General features: G+C 36.4%; 1 protein-coding gene across 4 annotated transcripts in view; it reads left to right on the plus strand.

The window, feature by feature from the left end:
• srgap1a (SLIT-ROBO Rho GTPase activating protein 1a) overlaps positions 1-27,434 on the plus strand; it is a 133,511-nt gene that overhangs the window by 85,561 nt on the left and 20,516 nt on the right. For 3 of the 4 annotated variants that reach the window (XM_073853701.1, XM_073853700.1, XM_073853699.1), the window contains exons 9-17: positions 4,794-4,991; positions 5,222-5,306; positions 10,314-10,341; positions 13,984-14,017; positions 15,773-15,833; positions 20,305-20,382; positions 20,678-20,812; positions 25,904-26,009; positions 26,313-26,537. In XM_073853701.1, coding sequence (XP_073709802.1) covers positions 4,794-4,991; positions 5,222-5,306; positions 10,314-10,341; positions 13,984-14,017; positions 15,773-15,833; positions 20,305-20,382; positions 20,678-20,812; positions 25,904-26,009; positions 26,313-26,537 — 950 coding nt within the window. Of the gene's footprint in view, positions 1-4,793; positions 4,992-5,221; positions 5,307-10,313; positions 10,342-13,983; positions 14,018-15,772; positions 15,834-20,304; positions 20,383-20,677; positions 20,813-25,903; positions 26,010-26,312; positions 26,538-27,434 lie in introns of those variants that run through there. The other variant, XM_073853702.1, reaches the window with a different exon arrangement.

A 27,434-nucleotide genomic window follows, 5' to 3' on the forward strand; every position in this document is an offset into this window, starting at 1 on the left:
TAACTATTAATACATATTCAATATTTAATTTGCCTTGTTTGTCACTTATACTGTACATACTGTAGTTTAACATGGTGCCATGTACTCGTTGACCAGAACGAAAGGAAATTAAGTACACAGCAAAAGGAAATAAGCTTAGGGCACATCCTGGTTTCTCCAGCTGGCTTTAAACATCATGTGACATCAAGGTCTCTAAGAATCCTCACAACGTAGTGTTCATACAAACTCAGAGTTGAAGTTCTGTTAAAGTTGTTTCCTAAATCCTTCACTGCATTTGACTAAAAATGAAAAGAGATGAAGTGATGAATACTTTATCTGTTTCGCTATTAACCATCAACAGACTCATCCTGCCAGGCTTTCCCTCAGGCCTCAAACACACCTTTGCTACGCACAAAGGAAGAATAAGTCTGTCATTTCAAACATCCTGTCTCATCCTTTCATTATGTTTTGCAATCATTCAGCTGTCATCTCCATTTCCATTGCTCTTCCAGAGCTCATAATTGAATAATGTAAAAAATGTTTGCTTTAGAGATCGGAATAAGATTGGAGCTCACAGAGTAGAATTGACAAGCGTTTTCTCTTTGACATCTCTCTCTCTCTTGCTCGCTCGCTCTCTCTTTGTCCTATTTTTACCTCACTTTTTTGATGATCCAATGGTTATTCTGTTCACATAACACTAAAACCGCACTAAGACATGGAACTGTTTCTCTATAAGAAGTGTCTGCTTGTTTTGCAAGAGATAAACCTCAGGGACGCACATCAAAAACTTTGGTGTCATGATCCAACTGCTTTGTGAATCACTGTTTCGTCTGGATACCCTCTGTGCTGATTTTCTGGGCTGCTGTTGATGCTAATACTGATTGCCAAAGTGCTAAAGATGTGCCAAAACATCTTTTTAGTGCCAACTTATTATCCTGAGTAGTTTCTTTAGTTTGTGTACTTCAACTGATCACATGGTCAATAACTTCATTTAAAATTTTTTAAGCATTTTTATTGCTAAGGTTTAATAAGTATAGTTTCAAGGACATTTCACTGAAAAATGACTTTAATGACGTCAAGTAAGATACATTTAATCATATTTTGCTACACTTTCTATAAAATGTGATGGCTGAATTTTAGTGTATTTTTTAATGCTGGGCAAAGATTAATCGCGATTAATCACATACAAAATAAATGTGATTTTTTTGCATAATATGTCTGTGTACTGTGTGTAATTATTATGTATATTTAACCACACACACACATACATACATACAATATATTCATAAAATATATATATATATATATATATATATATATATATATATATATATATATATACTTTTTTAAAATGTATATATTATAGAATATATAAAAATATAATAAATATATATACACAGACGTAAATGTTTCTTAAATACATACATGAATGTGTATGCATTTATATATACATAATAATTGCACACACCACACACTCATATATTATGCAAAAAATCACTTTTATTTTGTATGCGATTAATCGTGATTTTGCCCAGCACTAGTTTTTTTTACTGAATCGTGTTAATGTTTTTGACCACCTGTCCTAAGCAATATTGAAACAATCTTCAATATTTTATTTTCAAAGTCGTTTTATTTGACCTCTTTGACAAATTTAAAACAGAAATGTCCCTTCCACCTTCACTGTCTTTACTGTAACCTGTCTGCTTTTGTTATGGCACAGCAAAGGTTCACTTTCCCAGCAAGCCACATCCGACAAACGGTACAACGTCTGTGAAAGAGTTCACCAAACCGCAGAGAGAATAAAGACAGGAGACAAGCTTAAACCTGTGATTCGCTCTGTGTATCAATGCCCACAATGGGCTGGTGAGTCACAAGGGTACAATGATCTGGACCCAGGCTGACATGCATTATAGTCAGGTGTGGTTACTGGTTTCCTTTGACTGAAAAGTCATCCTTCATTGATTTAAAGAGATGATTCAGCCTGACCTGGTGGACGGTGATATATGAGTTCAGTTTCTGTAATGAGACACATGTGCTGAATGATGCTCTGTGATTTTGTCTGTGGTTGTGAGAGATCAGTTTTTTGTTTAACCTTAGGGGAAGATTGCTTTGTTATGTTACCGTGAGAGTCTTGCTGCTCCGTCAGCAGGTGAACATACACACCGCCATTGTGCTATTGAACATGGTTTTAGCATCCTTGATTTTATAATTGCAGGTGCATTTGGTGTCCAAAGTCATTTTTTCATGGATTGTACAATATTTACTTAAAAAAATGTGAAATCATAATTTTCAGTGTCAATTATGTTACCGCCAAAGTCTGTTTCTCAAGAAGGTAGAGTACTATTTATATATGACTGCCAGCTCTGTTACAATCTGTCAACACTGTTACTTTACCTTGGTAACAGAGTTTGACAGAAACAGAATTGACACTAACTAACTCGGACAACAGGAAATTACAAGTTTCGGCTATGTAAGAGACTTTTTACAAAAAATATGATAATATTGTTATATCCTGTTGCACATAACCATAAGTACCAAATTACTAGGATGCACCGAACGTTTGGCAACCAAAATTATTCGGTCGAAAATAACAAAAACAAATTGTTTTGGCTTTTCGGCCGGACAAGTGAAAAGGCAGAATAAATTTTACAGAACAATGAGGTCTTTGATGGGGCGATCAAATAGCAACCTGCGCAGAGTGAGAGGCGCACAAAGGCAGCAAACATGTTGGTATAAGCATTTTAAAGTGTCAGAGAAAGATGCAAAAACATACAGCACTACAAGTTTTATTTAACATTTAAAATCAAGACGGCCTGAACACCATGCAGTATGAGAAAGACACGGCGGTGGCGATTTGTCTGCTGAATGCACAAGCACGAAGAACGAGAGACTTTAGCTCTTCATCTCATGTCAAAGATCGACAAAAATCGTCAGCAGTACGTAATAAAAACTTCCTAGAACCAGTAAAGTCTTACAATGACAAACACGCTTATATTAAACGAGAAAAAAATGTTTATTAACAATAAGCTTTTTTAAGACCTATTTGTTGTCATTCTTGCCACCTCTGCACGTGTCCGCTGCTCAAAATACAGTGCTATATAAGCATTGTTGCAAGTTTCTTAAGGCAGAGTAATGAATAGGTTATTTGCATTTTGCGCGGGAATAGAACACCGGATCAATATCTGTTTAGCCAAGACTCATTTATGTGGTTGAATTTAAATTTTTATGTGGTTGAATGTAAATTTTTATCAAGTCTACACTGTAAAAATATTCCGTAGAAATTACAGTATTGCCTGCAGCTGGTTGCCGGTAACTTATCGTAGATTTAAATTTATGTTATTTACTGGCAAGTGTTTGTTCGAAGTTAAATACATTTTAAATATTAACAAGTCTTTATCTTTACAGAATAAAACTATACAATAACAGCCTCATGCAAAGCATTCTGGGAACCAGAAATCATGATCAACCTTTTTCTGTTTTTTGCTTCAGATTTTGTTTCCCAGAATGCTTTGCTTGATGCTATTATTTCAGTTGTACTCTGTAAAGACAAAGACTTGTAAATGTGTAATGTTCATTTAACTTTGAACAAACTCTTGCCAGTAAATAACATAAATTTACATTAAGTTACCGGCAACCTTTTGCAAGTAACACTGTAATTTCTACAGAATGTTTTTACAGTGTATCTATAGCTATCTGATCAGAGAAGTGACCAGGTATAAAAGGCCCTATAAGGACTACCGGAATGTAAAAAAGAAAATTAATTGTTAAATAATGTGAAATAAACATAGTTAAAAGAACATTCTGAAAATGTAACTTGTGACAAAATAATTAGGAAAATGAAAAAAAAAAAGATTTGTATTCGGCAGAGTTTTTAATTTTATTCGGTTTTGGCCAAAATTTTTTCCTTTTGGTGCATCCCTAAAAATTACTAAAATATTGAAAAATTTGATAATTTTTAAAAAGCAGAATAAATTATGACTTTGTACACCAAATATAACTTCAATATTAGTTATACAAGTTATTTAATCACCCATGTCAATTGCTGTCAATTAAATCCATTGATTAAACTTCATAAAGGTAACTTTAGATATGTATGTATAAATGCATGTATAATGTATACACTCATGCATAAATAAACATTTCCACACAAGATATACAAACCTTTCCCCACATTCCCAGATCCAGATCATGTATGTATTACACTGACAGTGAATAGCACTAGAAATTAATCTGCAAGACTTTTAAATGGATGGCATTCCCTGCTGTCATCCTCCACTCCTCTCACTGTAAATTGATTTCTTTGGTCTGGTGTCTTGCTCAAGGTCTGCTATTAGTCACAGTGCACATGTCGGACAGTGAAGGTCAGAGGGAATTTTCTCAAAGTATTTTCCTTAAGGTGCCTCATGTGTTTTTCTAGTCGTGTGTTTTCCTTTAGGTCATACAAATTGTAAATTATGCATATGAACTTGTATCCTTCCAAATGTAAAACGTTATATTTTGTTTGATTAAAAAATCTAAACTGGAAGCAAGGTTGAAAGTTCGGATCCCAGGTGATGCTTTGTGCCTTTGGGCTAAGCACTTATAGAATCTCTATACTGTAGGGATTGTTTGCGTAATAATAAGCTGTTAGTGCATTAATCCTAAGCAAGTATTTACATGTTACATGTCTAAACCACCTTGAAAGCATTCAAAATGTATGTTATAGTTTGTGTTTTCAAACCCTTAACCTTGACAATACTCGTGCTTGTTCTCCCTTTACATATTTAGGGTTATGGTTTAAGAAACTGACTGAACATGGCCTTGTCTCATTTCAGATCAAGAAGACCTCAGAAGCCACTCTCACTACCATTCAGGACATGGTGACTATCGAAGACTATGACGTATCAGAGTGTTTCCATCACAGCAGGTCCACTGAATCGGTTAAGTCCACTGTGTCGGAGACGTACCTCAGCAAGCCGAGCATCGCCAAGAGACGTGCCAACCAACAAGAGACAGAGCAGTTCTATTTTATGGTGAATTAAATCTGTTAATCTGTTAAATTGCTATATTAATATTTCTATACCAGTTGCAAGCAAAAAGTCACGCTAAAGGATTAAAATAAAGAGTAGGCTTATTTTTGATCCATTGCACCACAGGTGTTTTCATCTCGGTCTTGTCCCTAGGGCTTAGCCAATGACTTATGCACCAGTCAGCTGTCAAATTCAGCCAGTCTCATGGTGGTCTCGCTCTTGACTTTTCACAGAAATTTCGCGAGTATCTGGAGGGGAGCAATCTCATCACTAAGCTCCAGGCAAAACATGATCTACTGAAGAGAACTCTTGGGGACGGTACTGTTTGCTTTTCTGTAGCTCTGTAAATGTTGGGTGAACAAATTGTACTCCGTAGATACATAGAATAGATGATAGAGTATACAGGGGGCCCAGAAAGAATTTGGACACTTAAGCCACACAAGAACATGTTTGAATGTCCGTGAATCATGCAAAATATCATGCGAAGTCACTTATTTTAAAGGAGTATACACTTTTTGAAGTAAAACACATGACAAAATATTTAAAAAGCAGTGTTTTGAATGAGAAAATAGCTTTTTTTTTATTAAATTAAGACTACAGTGTGAACTTAAGAAAAAACAAGTTTATACCACTGATCTATATAAATGACTGGATTGCGCATGACGTCGCAACTGTGAAGCCACCGCGCCGCCATGTTGGTATACCCAAACATTCTATTAAATCAATGGACGCGATCAGATTTTAATGATAAAACATCACTTTACTAGTCTTCGTTTTTATATCTGAAGTTACCCTGTACATTATTACAACACAAACGTCCGTACATAGTTATTTATTGAAAGTTGTAAATTTTTAGTTTTTAATACATTCATCTTCATTACAGTATCAGATCAGCGGCCGACCGCAGCATATTTAGTATTAATGACAAAAGTGCTCATTCTGAAATCTAAATAAATAATCATACTTTATACCGTATGTGCATGCAATAATTTGCTGGTTTTATGTTATCTAAACTTACAAGTTACCTAAACTTATTTAGAGAAATAACGCTGACTGTGTAGCTGAATGTCAAAAAAACTTTATTTATACGTGTGTCATTAACAGAACGCAGCAGACACACTCACCTTAACAGTTTTTTATAAATCCATTTTCCTGCCCGATTAAAACATAAACATTGCAAATAACACCAGAATTAACAGTTAATTTACGTACACATATCCTAAAAATAATCTTGCGTGACTGATACGCTGTAAAGCGGGTGAATTTAAAACATGATTTTGAATGGAAGTCAATGACGCCCTCTGCCGGTTGGGTATACCAAGATGGCGGCTCGAAGTCTGCGCTGGCTTCACCTCACTCTGTTACGGTAAGCGTTCTATGCGCAATCCAGTCATTTATATAGATCCGTGGTTTATACATCCATTAAACGTACAGGATCAGTCGATTATAATGTACTGTAAACAGGATATTTTTGCAAATGCCTGTTGGTTTAATATTTTGGCAAAATGCAGTGTCGTTAATACATTTTTACATGTGATGTAAATATACAAAAATTGTTCAAATTACTTTTCAGGGCCCACTGTGTAATTTACACTCTAAAAATAGCTGGGTTATTTATTATTACCCATGTTGGGTAAATATTGTACAAAACACATGCTGGGGTCCCGGAGTAAAAAATTACCCTATATTGTTATGCAACCGTGTGTTAAAGCAACACTATGTAGTTTTTTTACCTTTAAAGCTCCACTGTGTAGGATCTACTCCCATCAAGCGGTGAAAGTCTATATGACAACCAACTGAATATTACTTTCTAGCCCCATTCGGAACGCGTTTTAACTCGTACGGTGGCCCGGCCGTGTCATGCCAAGGTTAACATGGCTTCCAGTAGCTACAAAGCAAAAGCAATGAAAAAAATGAACAATTTGCAATGTACTTTGCGTGTGATCCATCAAAGCACACAGATTTATGTTTAACGTGGAAAAAGTCTGATTGTATATATCCGCTTAAAATCACATACAAAAAGCAACCATAAACGTAGCTTAGACACTCCTTTTTCATCCACGCGAGGAAATTATCACAGGGGCTGTTAAACTTGGTATTAAGATGTGTTTTCGTCGATCAGATCACAAGTGGACGAGAGAGACACATTACGTTTACACTTGGTGTTTAAATCCGTCTCTTTTTGTCCATTTTCGACCGCTTCTCTTCAGATTACTGAGGAGATGGTCTGTGGACGAGACCCTCTCCTGTCATTTAATCATGAGCTAGAGTAATGACGGGTTTAAATGGACGCGAACTAATATGTCAGAGTCCAATGCTTATGTTTAAGTAAACGTTACATGTCTGTGTATATGTAAGAGCTTTCTCTGATATTGGTGAAATAAGATCGCTCAACTTTCACACGCTTGTAAAATGAAACGAAAGACGCGCAGATCAGACGCTTTTATCAATGAAAGGCTAAAAATAGCGCTGTACACCGTGTGTTTGTGTTAGAGGTCAGAAAAGATGAAAAACATTTATCTCAGTAACAGTTACCTAAGATTACATAAATGGGCGGAGAGACGGCGTGTGGCTGTTCCAAGACATTAAATCACATGCATGTTTACACTAACAAGTGTTACGCATACCCATGCTATAGTTAGCCAAGGAACTATAAAACTTCAAGTTTACAACATAAACTGTATATGTAAACGAATATGCTGAATTACCTGTGGTGAAGATAACTTAGCAACCTCATTGTCCAATGAGACCCATCTTGGAAAACTAACTCCAATATTGACTTTGGTCTTTATGTTTTTCCTGTCGCGTTGTCGTTTAAAATCCCTGTTTCGCTTCCTTGGCGACTTGTTTTAATGTCCTCGAGAATAGTTCTTCAACAGGCTTTCAAAGCATTAGATCGCAGGTTTATCACGGCGTGCGGCCGACGGATTCAGTCTAACGCAGGTCGCATATCCGGGCTGCATACGTCATCAAGCCTGGTTTATTTAAATTAACTGAGCATTACATTCGCAAGTCATAAGCATATTACATCAATTTACAATTAACTAAGAATAAATGTCAGCTTTATAATTGTTAATATTCTGAAATAAGACTGTCTTGATGACGTATACCGCCTACACATGCAACCTCCGTAGGCTTCAGCTCGCGGCCAGCTTGAGTGTACTCTGAAAGCGCGAAAGGCGGAGCTTGAATTTCAGGAATGTCCCTCGTCGGCGAATGTATTTCAAAGATGGAGGCACAACATGGATTCAGCCAGAGAGCGACTCGATCGTATGTATTTTAAATAGCAGATTCTACACTTACGATAATACTTTGATTAGTGGGGTGGAAGTAATTACACATGAATGAGCACATACTTTTGGAAGAAAACATCGGTTTTTGCTAAGAATTAACTAAAAAAAGTACACACTGGAGCTTTAAATAATGTCTCTAAAATTATTTCAGTGATAGAACAACTTTTAACTGGACAAATTGTACTGTTGCTGCAACCTGAGCAGCCTCCTAGCTGCTACAAGCACACTCTGAAAGTGGCGGTGGAGGGTAGAGCACATAGCCTCGCCTCTCCCCCTGCCTGCAGAAGAGTGTCTGATACCAGGCACTGTTGCGCTTTTCAACCACATGGGGGAGCTGTAAGTCATTTTTACATGGAAACTACATAGTGTTGCTTTAAAATAACCAAGCACTTTAAATCAACCCAGCACTGGGTCAGTTTTAACCCAGTGGTGTGTTCTGTCCAATATTTATCCAACATTGGTCTGTTTTCATAATGTCAGCGAGCATCTCAGCACTTGTCACTAGACTCAAAGATGCTAAGATTTTACCTCAATGTTTTGGAGCCTGAGGCACTTCTGTATTTTGGTGCAAACACAGCAGACTCCGCTGTCAAGAGGCGCTGAGTTGTGTGTGGGCCTGACGAAGCTGTCAGGAGCTGTGTTGCCTGCTTTAAAATCATGCACGCATCTGTTTATTTTTTTTAAAGAATGTAGGCAGTAGTCTTCATGCTGGATTAACTTGAATGAAATATTTGTGTAGTTGAACAGGTACTTGTAAAACTCTTTAGCTATGTACTGTAGATGACATTATTTTAATGGTGTGTGTAAATATCTAGGGGGCGGTTGTACCACCTGGTCATAAGACTAGTCTGGATGTAAAATGCGCTTTACATCCTACGTACAGTAGAATTTACACCTGTTGCACCATCTTGGCGTAGCACACGTCTGAGACTAAATCTTACGACTAGTCAAGGATAGGTGCAAGTATACACTTTTTGACTTGTTCCTATGCCAAAAATAGAAATAAATAAATTGACGAGACATTGGCACGTCTGATTCACACAGGATACGAAAGCAGTGGGCTTTCATGCATGACAGAGACCGCACCAATAAATTCTTATACTTGGATATTTAGATGATAGAGAGCTTAGTAACAGCTTTGTTTTATTTCGTTTTAATTCAGTCAAACTGTTAGAATTAATCAGCAAATAATAACCTTTTGTGCAAACAGGAAAAGCTTTTGTTTAGTTAAAGGGGACACTTTTTTTAAGATGTTAAATAAATCTTTGGTGTCCCCAGAGTATGCATGTATAGTTTAAGCTCAAAATACCCCATAGATAATTTATTATAGCATGCTAAAATTGGCACTTTGTAGGTGTGAGCAAAAATGTGCAGTTTTTGGGTGTGTCCATTTAAATGCAAATGAGCTGATCTCTAAACTAAATGGCACTGCCATGGTTGGATAGTGCAGATTAAGGGGTGGTATTATTCCCTTCTGACATCACAAGGGGAGCCAAATTTCACTGAACTATTTTTTCACATGCTTGCAGAGAATGGTTTACCAAAAGTTACTGAGTTGATCTTTTTCACGTTATCTAGGTTGACAGAAGCACTGGGGACCCAAATATAGCACTTAAAAATGGAAATGGAAAGTAATGATATGTCCCCTTTAATGCAGGTTGTGTTTGATGGGTCTGCATGTGACACACATCCTGTTGAAGAGCACACTGGTAAACGTGTGATGGGAGTTTGTAACCATAGTAACGCGAATAGCGTCTCAATATCACTGCGATTATACGCATATGCAGGGACGCTCATCGTCTATTCTGAGCCTGGTTGTAGTTTCAGATGGTGCAAAAGGCAGATGTAGCTAAGTCCGACGTAGGTCAACTTATTTACATCCAGCTTGTGCAACCGACCCCAGTTCTGGACAGATGGCTTGCTGCATATGCTTTACCAAGCATAAACAAAAACCTTCCCAGGAACTCCCCATTCACACTCTTCTCTCTCTCTCTCTCTCTCTCTTGTCTCTCTCTTTCTCTCTCTCTTGCAGGGTACCGGCCTGAGTATGCAACCACAAGGTATAATCAGTCTTCTTTCATTCCTTTTCTTATCAATGATTATTATCATCGCTCTTTCAAACGTGCTACATTTAACTAATATAGATAAAAATATCATTTATTGCTAATAATGGAAAAAGCTTTGGCCGGAAAGTAGAGCTGAAAGCTTATGGGGCGGTTTCCCGGACAGGGTTTAGATTAATCCAGGACTAGGCCTTAGTTATTTTCGGACATTTAGGGCCCTATTTTAACGATCTAAGCGCATTGTCTAAAGCGCACAGCGCAACGTGTCAATGGGCGTGTCCGAATCCACTTTTGCTAATTTAACCACGGGAAAAATGGTTTGTGCCCCGAGCGCATGGTCGAAAAGGGTAGGTCCTATTGTAATGGGAGTATTTTGGGCGTAACGTGCAGTAAACCAATGAGAGTCTCAGCTCTCATCCCCTTTAAAAGCAAGTTGCGCTGGCGCTATGTCTTATCCCTATTTAGATGACGAACTTTGTAAACTGAAAAACTAAGCGGAGGAAGAAGATCCCCAGTTTAAGATTAATGTTAAATAATTGTGTTGTTTTCACTTGTATTGAAATTGTTATTTTTTTATTAAAACCTTTAAAACCGTTTTCTTTTAGTCATGGAAGTAAAAAAGCAGGCTTTTAATTGCTTTAAATGTATGGCTATCCAATATCATCAAAAAATAATTTACAAGTATGTAAGATAAGGTTTGTACTCTAAAAATACTTTATTTGTAACAAACAGGAGATAAAGAATTTACAAACGGCTGATCCGCACTTTTTAGCACGTTGGACAGCGTTTTTTTTAGCATTACTTAAAAATGTTTCTCATCTGACCATATCCACAGGTACAGAGTCATCATATACAATAAATCCGTGAGGTAGCATTTAAAAATATTTAAAAACAGATGCATTTGTTTAAAGCAAAGCATTTATTTACTTACCAGGCTGCAGGTGAAGCAGCTCTTTGTGCCTTTAAACGTCTCATAATTAGTCCTCATTTATGTCCAAGAGACTCATTAATAATATTTTACATTCAATCCTTTAATCTTCCATATTTAAAAGCATTTTTGTGCTGCTGCGCATTCATGTACTTTGTGATAAGCAAACCCGTGTTGTCCTCCCGTTTATAGGCGCATATTACTAATGCGCACTTTAAATAACATAAAACATATTGCGCCATTGACTTTAGACTTTAGACCAGGTTTTTGTTGGTCAATGGCGTAGTCTATTTTAGTTGCCTCAAAATAGCAACGCGCCAACAATGCGCCTGAACACACCTCCTTTTTCAGACCAGAACGCCCATGGGCGCAAAGGGGGCGCAAAGGCATTTGCTATTTAAACAACGCGGCGCTAAACGTGAAAATTAGGGTGGAAACTAGCGAAAGACACTTGCGTCGCGCATTGCGCTGCATTGCGCCGGGTGTAAGATAGAGCCCTTAAGAAGTTTTTACAAACAAACCTTACAAAAACTATACTGGTGTGCATCTTAAGACAAAACAATGGCACTGATATATGTTAAAGTATGTCAGTACAAGGTGTTTTAAAATTAAAGTAGCTTAAACATGCATTTTAGTCTGGGACTACGATAAGCCCTGTCTGGGAAACCGCCCCAAAGAGATTACATAGAAGCAATGACTGTTCCCCAGGACTCCTACCCACAATCCTTTGCAACTGTCACACTCTTTATAAATTACTTTTTCTTAGTAGTAACAATTTGTAAGCAAATCAAAAGGCTTTTTCCCTAGGAATGTACAAATTTGCATTCATTTAGATTTGCTGAATCGTTAGATTTTGGACAAAACTGTAACTAAACGTCACTTTTTCATAAGTATTCAGCTTTTCTAAACTTGTTTGTGCTCATTCGCCATTTGTTTACATGTGTCAGTTCAGTCTGGGAACAAGGACTGCATCATGAATATTATATTGAACTGTTAATAAAGAAACTAGAATCTCATTTGATGTTATAATTCAAGTAGCCTCCCCACCTCCAGTTTAAACTAAAAGATTTCATGCCTGAACATCTCGTGCGTATCTACCACCTGCTGTTCCCAGCGGATCTGGCATTTCCATGGCCTTTGATGTGTGGTGGAAGTGAGGTTTATGAACAGGACATTGGTGTTTACTGATCACCAATGCACGAAAAGAGCTTACAGTTTACCCCTAAATAACCTCGAATCACATCTACAGTCTACCGCTTCATCTTGTCTTTCAAAAACTGTCCTATAGACATGTAAGAAATAAACTCAAAGATGTTTGTTAAGAATATATACAATTTTAAAGCACATATTTTACACAGGAAGTATGTGTGAAGATTCTCAGTGAAAGGGGCACTCCATTTAAAAAAGGATGCTTATTTTCCAGCCCCCCTTAAGTTAAACAATTGAGTTTTACTGGTTTGGAATCTATTCAGCTGATCTCTGGGTCTGGCGGTACCACTTTTATGATATTACGCTGTCCCAAGATATTGAAAGTTACTAAGGGAACTATTTTCGGACGTTGCGTAATATCATTGCGCCTCCTGTAGCCATGTTACAGCAGCAAAGTTCTTGATTATTACGGCGGAATAAGAGTATAGTTCCTAAACATATCGGCCTAGAAAATCCCAACTTTTAATTTTCCATCGGTTTTCGTACGAATTAAAAGTTTTAAATAGGAAAAATAACCAAACTCTTTGGTCATTTTTGAGTGCGATGCTAATGGTCTAATCAGATTCAATGAATTATGCTAAGCTATGCTAAAAGTGGTACCGCCAGATCCAGAGATCAGCTGAATGGATTCCAAAATGGCAAAGTTCAATTGTTTAACACTAGGGAGCTGGAAAATAAGCCTATTTTCAAAAAAGTGGAGTGTCTCTTTAAGTCAGGGCATTGAATAATAACTGCTATGTAGTATAGAGTTACAGTATCGTTTACAATTATAAGTGTTAATATCTCTTCATAGGCCTCCAAGCCTTCCTCCTAAACCATTTGGCACTCAGAGGCCCAGGCCACGCTCTGTATTTAATGTTAAGCTATTTAATGGCAATTTGGAGTCATTTGTTAAGGTACTTAGCTTCGGGTGCCGTGCTACCCGCATTGAATACCACCGCTCGAAGTCGTAATGATCCACAGCTGCTTGCTTCTATTTGACTGATCATTGGGTAACTGGCTGGGAAATGTCTTTTAACAGAGCAGAAACGGGGGGACTGTGTGTGCAAAATATAAGATGAATGTGATAAGTAAGCTATAGTCATCTACATTCGCACATTTACTTTCAGGCAGCTGGTAAAGCCTCTTAGATGGACAGTTCACCTAAAATATATTATATTGCATTTCTGTAATAAGTTACACAATGCACCTTTAATAACTGAATTTGGTTTATTTTTACCCAAAAAGAAGTTACTGGATGCAGCTTTATAATGACCTGTCTGTGTGTGGTAAAGAAAGTTATAGGACTAGGATGCAATATGTTATCAGCACCCCCTTCCTTTCTCTCTATGATGCTGGAGCTATTGATTTTATTTGTCGACTAATCATAATGTTATAGGCTGTTGTTGGTGGCTTTCATTGCTGGGATCAAATAACTGGGAAATGGCCTTTGTCTCTCTTTCCTGCATTCTCATCATCTGGCTCTATGTTTTCTCTCATGTTCTGCTGTCCTCTTCTTATAGCCGCGGACGAAGAAACTCTCACGCAAGACATCAGGTACAGAAACACTTGGTTCTGGTTAGCTCATTGATGCATGTCTGTCTAAGCTTTCTGTAGTCCAACCAACAACAATCTTTGTCCATTTCCATGGCCAGTGGGAATCTGAAGTGTGCGTGTCAGAGATGAGAGATCATTCTTCTTAGCTGCTTATACCAAATGTATTTAGATTTTTTGCACCATCAGTTTCCAGATTTTCAAATCGTTGTATCTCGGCCAAATATTATCCTATCCTAACAAATCAATGGAAAGTTTATTTATTCAGCTTTTTTAATATATATTAAAAACTTGCAGTAAATGGGCAGCATGGACCTAATTTTTATTAATATTATTATCCCTATTAACATATCAATATTTAAATCTGTTCAGATCAGCACATCTTGTTTGCATCATATTGCATTGTAAAATAAAGCTCCTGTAGAATCGCCTCTGTTTCTGGCACTATATCGAGTCCAGGCTTGGCACGTTCCCTTGGTTAAAAGCAGATAATGGTACTTTTAAAAGCTTGTAAGATAAAGCACTGCGAACGACAGGCATCATGTAAACACTGGATTCACATAGCTGGATTAACCAAAGCATTTCAGTCATGTACAGATTCAGTGTTCAACAATAGCCAGCATTTGTTTTCTTTGGCATGTGGTGTATTTATATTCAAGATCCATGTTAAAGGCAAACACCACCATTTTTCAATATTTTACTATGTTCTTACCTCAACTACCTCGACGGATTAATACATCCCTATCTTTTTTCAATGCATGCACTTAATCTTTGTACAGCGCATCGTGAATGTGTTAGCATTTAGCCTAGCCCCATTCATTCCTTAGGATCCAAACAGGGAAACATTTAGAATCCACCAAACACTTCGAAGTTTTCCATATTTAAAGACTGTTACACGAGTAAGTATGGTGGCACAAAATAAAATGTGGTGATTTTTTTAAGTGGATAAAAATAAGAACTATATTGTATGGCGGAAGAGCACTTAGTTTGCAGCACCTCGACCTCGGGCACAGTAATAATTGACCGACGTTTGAGCAAGAGGAGGAGTAGTACACATTCACAATGCACTATACAAAGATTAAGTGCATGCATTGAAAAAAGATAGGTATGCATTAATTCATCTAAGTTGAGGGAAGAACATAGTAAAATATTGAAAAACGGTGGTGTTTTCTAGTGCTGCCTCACGATTAGTCGCGACTAATCGTTTGCAGAATAAAAGGTTTTGTATACATAATATATGTGTGTGTACTGCGTACAATAATTATGTATAAATGCACACACAGACACGCATGTATTTAATTAAGAAATATTTGCATGTGTATATACATCTTTATATTTATATATAATTTATATTATATATAAATATAAATATTTATTATATTAATATATTTTTTTTCTTAAAATTCTACATGTATGTGTGTGTATTTATATATACATAATTATTATACACAGCACACACACATATATTATGTAAACAAAAACCTCCACTCTGCAAACGATTAGTCACGACTAATCGTGAGGCAGCACTAGTGTTTTCCTTTAAAATGAATAAATAAATTATTATATTTTTTCATCAATGGCTTTGGTTAAGACAGGATTACTCAAAGACTCTTACTGTAGATGTGCACTGCTTAACTGCACACAGAGTTTGCTATGAAGGACGTCTCTATCATCTCTGATATGTGGGTGTGGTACATTTTTATTGTTTAATGTTTAGCCCGTATCCTGATTTTGTGCTCATATTCACCTTGTTTTAAGGACTCTGGACAAGCAATACCACGGATTGTTGAGAGCTGTATTCGATTCATCAACCTATATGGTAAGTTATGAAGTAATTGCCTTGCAGCTTACCATAAACTACCCATAATTCCCAAGAAAAGGACCATTGGCATTATAACACCAGAATCACCCAAAGAGAAAGCTAATAGTTATGCTTTTGTTGTGAAGGGCTTTACATAAACTCATATAAGTTCATGTAACTGTTACTGTTACTCTTATTGGTTACATTTTTCCAATAAAGTGTATTTGTAATTATTATTTTATTTAATTGAGATTATATTTTGGTAACACTTCACTTGAAGATTTTTTTTTAAGACTGGCATGACACATTCATAATCATGACATGACACGTGCTATGAACATAAAGGAGATTTTATGCATGTTTATGACATCTGTCATTAAGTGCAATTCATTCAATTATGTCATTTTAATGCAAAGATGACATTGTTTGAGATGTGTTCGTTATTGCAACTTGACATTACCAAGACAACATAACTGACCACTTTTTACCAGTGATACAAACTGAATTTGTCATTAAAATGTCATTAAGTGTTAATACTCTGTCAAATAGTTTTAAAACAGTGTCAAGAATATTCTTCATTTTTTTTTAAGTTTCCTCCATGTGTTTAATAAATAAAATCAATCATTCAATAATAATAATAATAATTAAAATGAAGGAATTATATTTTATTGCATTTGAAGGCCGATTCACCTAAAATTAAATTAGAACAGTGCAATAATGGGTTAAGCCAAGCAGCGTTGGGTCCATATTGCTGCAAAGTTAATTACATTAAATCAAATAAATTTACTGTTTTGTTAGTGTTTTTCTTCTACTGTATGTCAGAAAATTTCAGAACCCTTTTTGTGAGTAAGAACAAGTTATGTTTGTTGTCAGTTTTTTAGGTATTGTGCACATACATAAAGTTAAGTATAATATTTTGACGTGTCTGTTGCATTTTGTTAAGGCATTTAAAATTATTTGTCTATTAACACTTAATGACATTTAAATGACAGTTTAATGTAATGTTAACCCATAAGTAGTTTCTTAAAGGAATATTCCATTTTCTTAAAAGAAAAATCCAGATAATTTACTCACCACCATGTCATCCAAAATGTTGATGTCTTTCTTTGTTCAGTCGAGAAGAAATGAAGAGTTTCGTTGCAAAACGAGATAACCACCGTTTTTTTTTTATTGTTCAGAAATCTCGTTTTTTGGTTGTGCATTCCAATTAATTTCAATTGAACTGCAGTTGGTTTGTTTTGACTAAACCATCATAACTTAAAAAATACAGCTAAGTAGCACCATAAAACAAAATAATAACATAATAATAAACATGTTTTGACAAAAATGTAAAAAAAATGGATTTATATCGTTTTGCAACGAAACTCTTCAAATTATGTTTTTTGAGGAAAACATTGCAGGATTTTTCTCATTTAATGGACTTTAATAGAGCCCAACATTTAATACTTAACTCAACTATTAACAGTTTTTTTCAACAGAGTTTCAAAGGACTATAAACGATCCCAAATGAGGCATTAGGGTCTTATCTAGCAAAACGATTGTCATTTTTGACAAGAAAAATAAAAAATATGCTCTTTAAACCACAACTTTTCGTCTAGGTCTGGTCCAGCACGACCTAACGTAAATGCGTAGTGACGTAGGGAGGTCACGTGTTACATATATAAATGCACATTTGCGGACCATAAACAATAAACTGACACAAAGACATTAATTGGTATCATTTGACATACAACAACGTATAACGGTCCTCTTTCTCAACACTTGTAAACACTGGGGCGGAGTTTCGCGTTCGTTCTCTGTGACCTCTTGACGTCATGACGTATTGCGTGGGGTCACGCTGGCGCATCACGACCGGATCTAGACGAGAAGTTGTGGTTTAAAAGTGCATATTTTTTTATTTTTCTTGTCAAAAATGACAATCGTTTCGCTAGATAACCCTTATGCCTTGTTTGGGATCGTTTATAGTCCTTTGAAACTCCGTTGAAAAAAACTGTTAAGTGTTGAGTTAAGTACCAAATGTTGGGCTCCACCAAGTCCATCAAAATGAGAAAAATCCTGCAATGCTTTCCTCAAAAAACACAAACTCTTCTCGAATGGACAAAGAAAGACACCAACACCCTGGATGACATGGTGGTGAGTAAATTATCTGGATTTTTCTTTTAAGAAAATGGAATATTCCTTTAAGTTATAATTCTTAAGTTTTTTTTTTTTTTATAACTATTCTGCTATGTCATGTTTATAACAGATTAATGACAAGTTATGATGTATTGGTTTATGTCAAGTTGTCGTAGCAAAGAAAATTCAAACAATGTCATCTTTGCATTAAAAATGACATAATTTAACAATTGACACTTAATGACAGTTGTCATAAACGTACTTAAAATCTCCCAGATGTTCATGACACGTGTCATGTCATGATTATAAAGGTGTCATGTCAGTCTTATGAACACCCCTTTAAGTAAAGTGTTACCTATATTTTTCCACATAACTTATTTCAAACATTTAGACACATGCTATCAGATCGAAAGGTTTTGATGCTATGAAAAACATTTCGGTCAAGTGACCTTAAGCTTTTGAATAGTAGTGCAAGTTTAGCCTTCACAGTTTTGTTATCCACAGTTTGGGACTGATGCAAGTCCAGCAGAGTCTGAGCAGGTGATGCTTTGTGTCGTTTTTAAGCCATGCAGAGACTTGCTTTTCGGTTCAGTGCTTTTAGATGATGTGTTTTCCAGCCAGTGTCAAAGGATGTTAAGTCCAAAGAAGTCATATTCAATGTCTGTGTAAACTGTGGCAGCACTATTGTGTAGTATGCAAAGTTGTCTGTCTGTGTGTGGCTGTCTTACTGGAATTGTACAGTAGAGAAGTTTTTAATTAATCCGTTCTGACCCTTAGCCAAGCTTTCTATTAAAAGCTAATCCAGACTAACGGATGTTTTTGTAGAAGTCGATTACGGTCTCTCTCGTTCATTCATTGTCTTTAATTAGAAAAGCAAAGTTTTTTAAAGCACACAGCTCAGCTTTTAAAGGATAATTCCGGTATTTAACACTTTAAGTCTCATTTCTGGTTTGTTTTGGATGAACTACAGTGATGGACACAGAAATTTTGACAATGGGTCGAGTCTTGACTTTTCGACCCATTCAGAAGCGTCTCCCGACCGCTCCAGAATGGAAGTCAACGGCCATGCACAAACACGCCATCAAAACAACACTTAACGTTCATTTTCAAAACTGTACTACTCACCGAGTGGTTTGTGGTGTTCGTTGATGACCAAAAACAAATATATTGGCGCAATGTATGATTTCAATCCGTGTTATTTGCTATAGTGGAACTATTTTTTCAGATACCTCACAACCGCGTATATACTTCCGCTCTATATTTGAGTCTGAAGCATGAATGAACGTAGTCCAACAAACTGTAATAAAACGGTAGCATACTTTCAAAATCAAGTTTATTTATAACAGTTACACCATCCAATATGTTTTTTTCATCGGCAGAACAATAAAGAAGATATTTTGCAGAAACCCCGGTGCTCCGTCATGCAAGTCAACAGATCCGCACACTTTAAGAGCTAAAGCATATATATCCAATACAACAGTAATCCCCCATAACTCCGTGTGACATATTGACATCTTGTGAAGCAAATCAATCAGTTTTTGCAAGAAACTGAACGTTATTTACAACACTATTAGCGTAAATGCCAAAGCAGGAAGCGCGCTTTACGTTCAAGGCGATCTCTTCCACACTGGTGCCGTTTGGTGGCTGTTGGCTATGGATGTAGGTCTGTCTGCGCCACCTATAGAGCGGGAGCGTGAAGCGCACTTCCTGCTTGGCATTAACGCTGTAAAATATTTATATATATATTCGAATCTCAAAACTGAAAATCGAATGTCAACCCACGGAACAAATATTCGAATATTCTGGTCCAGCCCTACAAATATGGGAAAAATTTATTCTGAGAGAAACCGAGCGAAAAAACTGCAACCACATGTAAAAACAAACAGACCCTTTTCTGTTTCCCGGCGGCGGAGTGATATATCAGCGAGCAAACATTCTTCCAAGTGAAGTCAATGGAATTTTACAAAATGCCAAATAAAACACGACAGAAACTGTTTCGCTACACAACTTGTTTTTAATCATCATCGAACACCACGAACCACTCGGTGAGTAGCACAGTTTTGAAAATGAACGTTAAGTGTTGTTTTAATGACATGTTTGTGCATGGCCATTGACTTCCATTCTAAAGCAGTCAAGAGACGCTTCTAAACGAGTCAAAAACTCAAGACACGACCCATTGTCAAAATTTCTGTGTCCATCACTGTAGTTGATCCAAAACAAACCAGAAATGAGACTCAAAGTGTTAAATACCGGAATTATCCTTTAAGTTTGACACCATTGACCAGCCTTTCTTTCCAGAAATGGATGCTGGGATACATCATACTTTTGAATGTTACTTCTGTATCTCTTACTTTTGAATCTCTCTTTCTATTAGGTCTCCAGCATCAAGGCATATTCAGAGTGCCTGGATCTCAGCTTGAAGTCAATGATATCAAGAACTCATTTGAGAGAGGTGCGTGTACAAACGGTCATGTGTAGTTTCTGGAACACCTCTACTCTGAAATTGCTCTCGGTTTGGAATAATAATGTTGTCAGCCATAAACCTAAATTGACATGATTTAAGTACACTACCTTTCTTGACATTGGAAAAATCTAATAACTCTGACAGTCATAGGTTAACTCTCTGAAAGTGTACATTTTGGGACTTTCAAAACATTGCTCTGTGAACTTTTAAAGAAGATTTCCTGTTTGTCCAAACAATGGATGACCATCCAATGATGCTTAATATCACACAATTTATCCCTTAGGTAATGACCCTTTGACGGACGAGGAGAATAATCATGACATAAACTCTGTGGCGGGGGTTCTTAAACTCTACTTTCGAGGTTTGGAGAACCCTCTGTTTCCTAAGGAGCGATTCAGTGATCTCATATCCTGTGTCAGTAAGTGCCTCCGTTTTTTGTAACATTTGTGAGTGCATGGATAAATGTCTGTTTGTTTGCCAGCGAGTGTCTGTGAACCGATGCGTGCCGTGATTGAATGCCTACTGACCTGCAGCTGTAAATCTCTCATTGATTCTCAGTGTAAATTCACAGTGCTTTGAACTATGATCGAGTGCTCTCGGATAGAAAGATCTCAGTCATTTGCCTCCAACAGTGGCACAGTGACTTTCTTCAGTTTGGGAACGAGACATCCATCGCCTCGGGCTAACAGTGATGGATACATTACAGCGCAGTGTGTGTTTCACGACAGCATGACGCATCAGAGATTCACTTGGCCCTTAAACAGTCATGAATGCAACTTTGTTTCATTTTATAACTAGTTCAGAAAGTGTGCATTATCACTGTCACAGTATGGTTATGTTGCACCGAATGAATGCTGTATGAGTACATGAAGCTGCAGCTGTGTTCTGATGGATTTTGGGGGTCGGTTCTGATGCGCCACCGGGATCAATGTGCTGGTTATCTTTAATCAAGAACATGAAATAAAAAAACTATAATTGTATTTTATTATGAATATGATCCAGACCACGCAGAGGTTGAAGTTTTCAGTCCCATAGAAGAAAAATTAAATCCTTTTTACAGAAATCAATATACTTATGTTCCTACACATGAGTGCAAAACTTAAAATAAAAATGTAGTTGTAATAGTTCAGTCTTTTTCTAAAACAGTGGTACAAACTTGTCACCTCTCTGTGAAATTTGCCGTTTTTGATCCAAAATGGGTCATTCTTCTGATTTGGCTAGATCCGATGCGTTTTTGAAAATGAGCGGTGAGAGGGGTCTGCGACAGGGTCGCAGTAAATTAAATGATAAAAATCATGTCCAGCTATTGTTATGTTTTACAATTGATAGTCACCTTATTTGCTGCCGAAGTTTAGGCAGTCTGTGCAGATTGAGCGCACACACTTAACTTGTAGTATTTTCTCAATCGAGGTTACGCTCCCATGTCACGTTGCTGTGCGCGTGGTCACAAAAGCTTAAAGGAACAGTATGTAAGAAATTTATATCAATTAATCATAAAATGGCCCTGATATGTCATTAGACATTAAGAAATCATTTTCATTTTAAATACTTATATCACTGACAACAGTGGTCCTGCCAGGATATTGTCATTTAAAAAGTCTCAGCTGATGTTTATGATGTCATGTTGTGTATTGGCCACCAGTTGTGTGATTGCAGTACCAGTTTTGGCCACAGTCCTACATTCCTGAAACACAAACAACAGTGCTATACTTCCGGTAAACTCCGCTAATAATAAATAACCACAAAGTACTTTAAACGTAGTTTATTTATATAACAAGCAAAAGACCACAACACATAGATTACCTAGGAAACCAAAACATTTGTTATTTTCGACGAGGCATTTGTTCAAGAGATCAGTTTAGCAACTAGTCAGACCATTAAAAAAACGAAACCGGAAGTAAGGTTCGGATCCAGACGTGTGTCACGTGCGTCCGATGAAACTGTCTATATGCGCACGCTGTTTCTGTTTGAGAGGAGCGTGCAAGCCACGCATCCGCTTCTCATTGTGAGTATTTTTGCTGCTGTATTAGCCTTCAATACACACATGCGTCAAAATTCCCGGCTTTTGCAAGTATCCTCATAAACACGACAATGTAGGTCTTAAGAGAAATTAAACAGCTAAAAGAGAAAACGCACGTGTAACAGTATATTAGATCCGAACTTTGGTCTTAAAGGGGAAGTTACATAATTTGGCTCCTGTCTGTCACTCGTGAGAGAAAATCTCTCACTGCTCTTAACTAAATCAGTTTTCTACCTTTAATAAGATTTGTACGTTGAATTGTACACGAGTTTGATTGGAGTTGCTCGTTCAGGGTTCATATTCATACTGTATTAGAGCTATGACTGTGAACACAACCCTGAATTATTTGTTTATGTGTACTGAATAATATGAAATATAAGTTTCTGTAACACTTTACAAAAAGGTTTTATTTATTCACATTATTAAATGCATTATGAACAAAAAATGAACAATATATTTTATATAAGCATTAATTAATTTTTGTTTATGTCATGTCAAAAATTGATGTTATTTTGAGGTTTTTAAATTTGATTTAAAAATTAAAATGCTAAAATTACTAAGATTTACAAGAAATAAATAAAATACAAATTATAATTGATATATAAACTTATATATATATATATCTCATTATATATAAATATATATAAACTGATATATAAACTGATATAACTATATATATATATATATATATATATATATATATATATATATATATATATATATATATATATATATATATATATATATATATATATATATATATATATATATATATATATATATATATATATATATATATATATATAATATAATCTTCTATACATTTGCAATTCACTAACATGATATGCATGTGTTTGTAATGTAATGCAATTCAGTGTTTTAAAGTAAAAAAAATGCAAAACAGTGAATGACATCCCCTGCTAACCACGGTACCCCAGAAATCACATATGCAGGCTTGTGTGGGTTTGGTGGGGCTTGTTTGTCTGTACAGGGAGAGGAATGTCAAGGCGTGTGTGCATGCATACCACACCGACATTCGGCCCTGTGCCTGTGTGCCGGATAACTGACACTTCATAGTGTGTGACTGATGGAGATTGCCTGCTGTTTACGTTTACACACGACTCACCCCGACATACCACACGTTCCCGCTCTAATATCCCTGTCTCTCCATGTCACTTGTCCTGTTCTTTATCCCATGCAGATTCATATATATATGCATTATATATGTATATATGCATTATATATGTATGTATGTATGTATGTATGTATATATATATGTATGTATGTATATATATGTATGTATATATATATATATATATATATATATATATATATATATATATATATATATATATATATATATATATATATATATATATATATGTATGTATGTATATATATGTATGTATATATGTGTGCACTGCTCTGAGACCCATTTACACCTGGTGTTAAGATGCAGGTCAAGGAATCAGTTCAGAAGTAAACTGCCCTAAATACTGATGTGAAATGGCTCAAAGCGGTTTGTGATCGGAAGGCTTTAACCACCTTTGAGGGTGGTTGAAAACCACGTGAAATTTAAACGTAAATGCTAAACCATCATGGATCCCAGATGACATCAAAGAACTAGAAATTTTATCTTGTGCTTGAGTCAAAATGTTAAATGACCTTTAGATAGTCACTTTGGTTAAAAGCATATAGAAGTATATTTGGGAAAGTGGTTGTTGCATTTCATGCCCTTTGTTGCTTTTTATTAATGTGCAGTAATCCAGTCATGTAGTGAGTGATCTATAGTGGTGTTTTAGTAGAGTACCAGTTGTATAAACTCTCACTTGACAGAACCAGAGATCGGTTAATGTTTGGTAGACGGAGACATGAATCTCCTCTATTCAGAGACGTCACAGTGTTTTTAAATAGCTTTCCTTACTTGAGTTTTGTGCTCATGTAGGACATATATCTAGTATAGCCAATTTCCAGATCACTTTTTTCTGATTGTTGGGACTATAAGATGAATTCAAGTATCTAGGTGCTCTGAAACATCTATGGATGAGAGCAGCTTGCATTAGTTTGTAGCTCTTTTCTATAAAGGCTGAACTTAACCCAGCCATCACTCAGGATCAGATGAGGTCAAGATATAGTTGTTAATCTGAAGCTTTTTTTGGAATGGCATGCTAAGCATGTACACTATATACTGATCACTGTACTGTTTTTTCTTTTGAATAGTATGTGAAACTATGCAATATGCAGTGATAAACATTTCAAACAGCAGTTTGTTACTCAAATTACCTCTTCTTCACATTGCTTGTTTAATTCTTCAAGTGGCATGTCACATTTTTAATTCAGTTTTGTGTATTTACATGACGAGCATAAGTTAAAAATTGAACTGTTTGTGTACAAACTTTAAAGGTGGTGTGTGTAAATATTAGTGACATCTAGTGGTGAGATTGTGATTTGCAACCAACAGCTCACTCCTTAATTTTAAAACTCATACGGCAGCCGCAGGACACACACGTTTTACTCTGAGACGACGTACTGTAGTGACAAAACTTGCTCTGTAGAGCAGTTTGTCCATTTAGGGCTACTGTAAAAACATGACGCGACTTCCATGTAAGGGGAATGTTAGTACACTTTTACTAAAGCTTACTACTGCAAACAGATGCAGACAGCCAAAATGTGATGTAATTCAAGAAGCAAAATGATTCCCTTTGAATATTCTGTTGCTTTGTAGAAGGAAGACAGCAGGACTGTTTACACACCCTTGTGGGATGCCAGTTGTCTGGATTAAGCTTTAATCTCCAAAAGAGGAGTTGATTAGTTTAGAGACTTTGCCTTATTTAATGCTCTGTTAATCAGCTTCATTTAGACCAGACACACCCACTGATTTCATTTAAATAAACACAAGCCATTCGCCTCGTTTTGTAATCACTCCTTCGAAAGAGCATTTATTAAATGTGGTCTGTTAGACCCTGTTGATTTATTCATTGTCAGTGTGAGCATGCTTGTACATCACATATATTCAGCAGATCTGACTCTTGCCAGTATATTGTAACGTTTTTGTCCCTACACATAATAAGTTCAGCAAATCTATGAATAGAGTGCAGTGATGAGTTTATCAGTGAATTAGCACGTTCACATAGAGACGTGACATTAGATAGCCGCGGCTGCTAAGTGGTGCAGATGACAGCAGCCCTGTATAATCATTTCTGAATGCCATAGCGGGACATGAGTAAAATGTGACCCCATCATTATCAACACGTGCAAACATAAATGTCACTGATCTGTGATATTTTTTATGTGCATGATCACATGAAACCTAATGAGGCATGTAATGATCATTAACAGTGTCTATGATGGATTGAAGCTTAATGCAAATATTTTCTTAGCAGGATCATAGTTGTGAGACACCCATTGACAGTAATCTGAATACAGTATAAAAAATATTTTTTATGACATTATAATATGTTTGTTTTGTTTTTCTTTCTGTTTCTTTAGGAATAGATAACCTGTATGAAAGAGCTCTGTATATTCGTAAGCTGCTCCTGACTGTACCCAGATCAGTTCTCGTGGTCATGCGATATCTGTTCGCTTTTCTCAACCAGTAAGTCTGATGTACTACACCCTCCTAAACGATCAAAACGTTAAAAATGAATGAAATTATAATCATACTGCGTTATTTATAAAAGATACAGAGTTGCACAACCTGTCTATTTTCAAGCCTAGATGTTCTGTCAGATGTGTACTGCCAGAATATAAATATACATCATGTTAATACACTAGCTAATAAGTAATAACACTTAGGATAAATGCGTATGCACATACACTCTTTAAATTATGTCAATTTTTCCTCATGCGGACATGCAGTGCTTCTGCCAAACATCTCGATTGTTATTGTGTCCTACAGCCTGTCGCAGTACAGCGATGAGAATATGATGGACCCCTATAATTTGGCCATCTGCTTTGGCCCCACCCTCATGCCCACCCCAGACACTCAGGACCAGGTCTCCTGCCAGGCCCATGTCAACGAGGTCATCAAAACAATCATCATCCACCACGAGACCATCTTTCCGGACTCAAAGGAGCTTGCCGGCCCATTGTATGAGAAATGTATGGCGGGTGGAGACTACTGGTGAGTCTGGACCGCATACACATAAACTTAAAATAGGTGCGCAATCAAAAAGTCACATCCGAGGAATTTAAAACAAGATTGGCACATCGAAGCTACAAACATATTGAATACAGATTGAATAATGTCACGTTATTTGAGAGTCCACAATATTTTATTTTAGATTTTATTATGTTTTTTGAATAAAAGCGTCTGCTAAATTCATTAACGCATGTCTAATAGGAAACCAAGTCAGTCATGCATGGTTTGAACATAAAGGTGATTCAATAATGACAAAATGTATATTTTTGGTGAACTGCTCTTTTAACTGACCAGATGGTTCAGTGTTGCATTTGTCATGCCAAATTGTGTTTTCAACAGTGAATATCACACATATGTGTACTGAGATCTGTAGTCAGTGCTTCTGCAATGTTTTGGATGAACCATTGAAGCTCATGAATTATGTTGAATGATGATGTGTCATCTGTAAGCTCTTTAGATGATTTTTTGGACGGCAGAGGTGTTAAAGATCTGCATCAGCTAGGTGAGACAGACTGAAACTATCTTAATAATCTGTGTTATTAGGCTTACAAGTGCTAATGTCTTTAAGGAGAATGGATGAAGACATTTTCCACCAGCTCCACAGCTGTCTGTGTGTGTGTTGGCTGGTGATTTTGTTGTCTCAGAGAGAGCAGGCCAACTCGCACAACTCATCCACCAAACTCAAGCAAAACACCTGCCATTGCAAGTATTTGTACTTGAGGGTTTTAGATATTACAAGCATACACAGTCTTTAAAACGAGTGAAGTGAGTACTCATATTTTCCCCTTTGAGGAGTGAGGGGGTGGGAGTACTCTGTTTAAAACGGCTTGCAAGGATAATGCAAGGATGTGAAGGGCATTAGTGCCAGTCTTCGTAACC

Source organism: Misgurnus anguillicaudatus, chromosome 15, assembly GCF_027580225.2.
Source record: "Misgurnus anguillicaudatus chromosome 15, ASM2758022v2, whole genome shotgun sequence".
Lineage (NCBI taxonomy): Eukaryota > Metazoa > Chordata > Actinopteri > Cypriniformes > Cobitidae > Misgurnus > Misgurnus anguillicaudatus.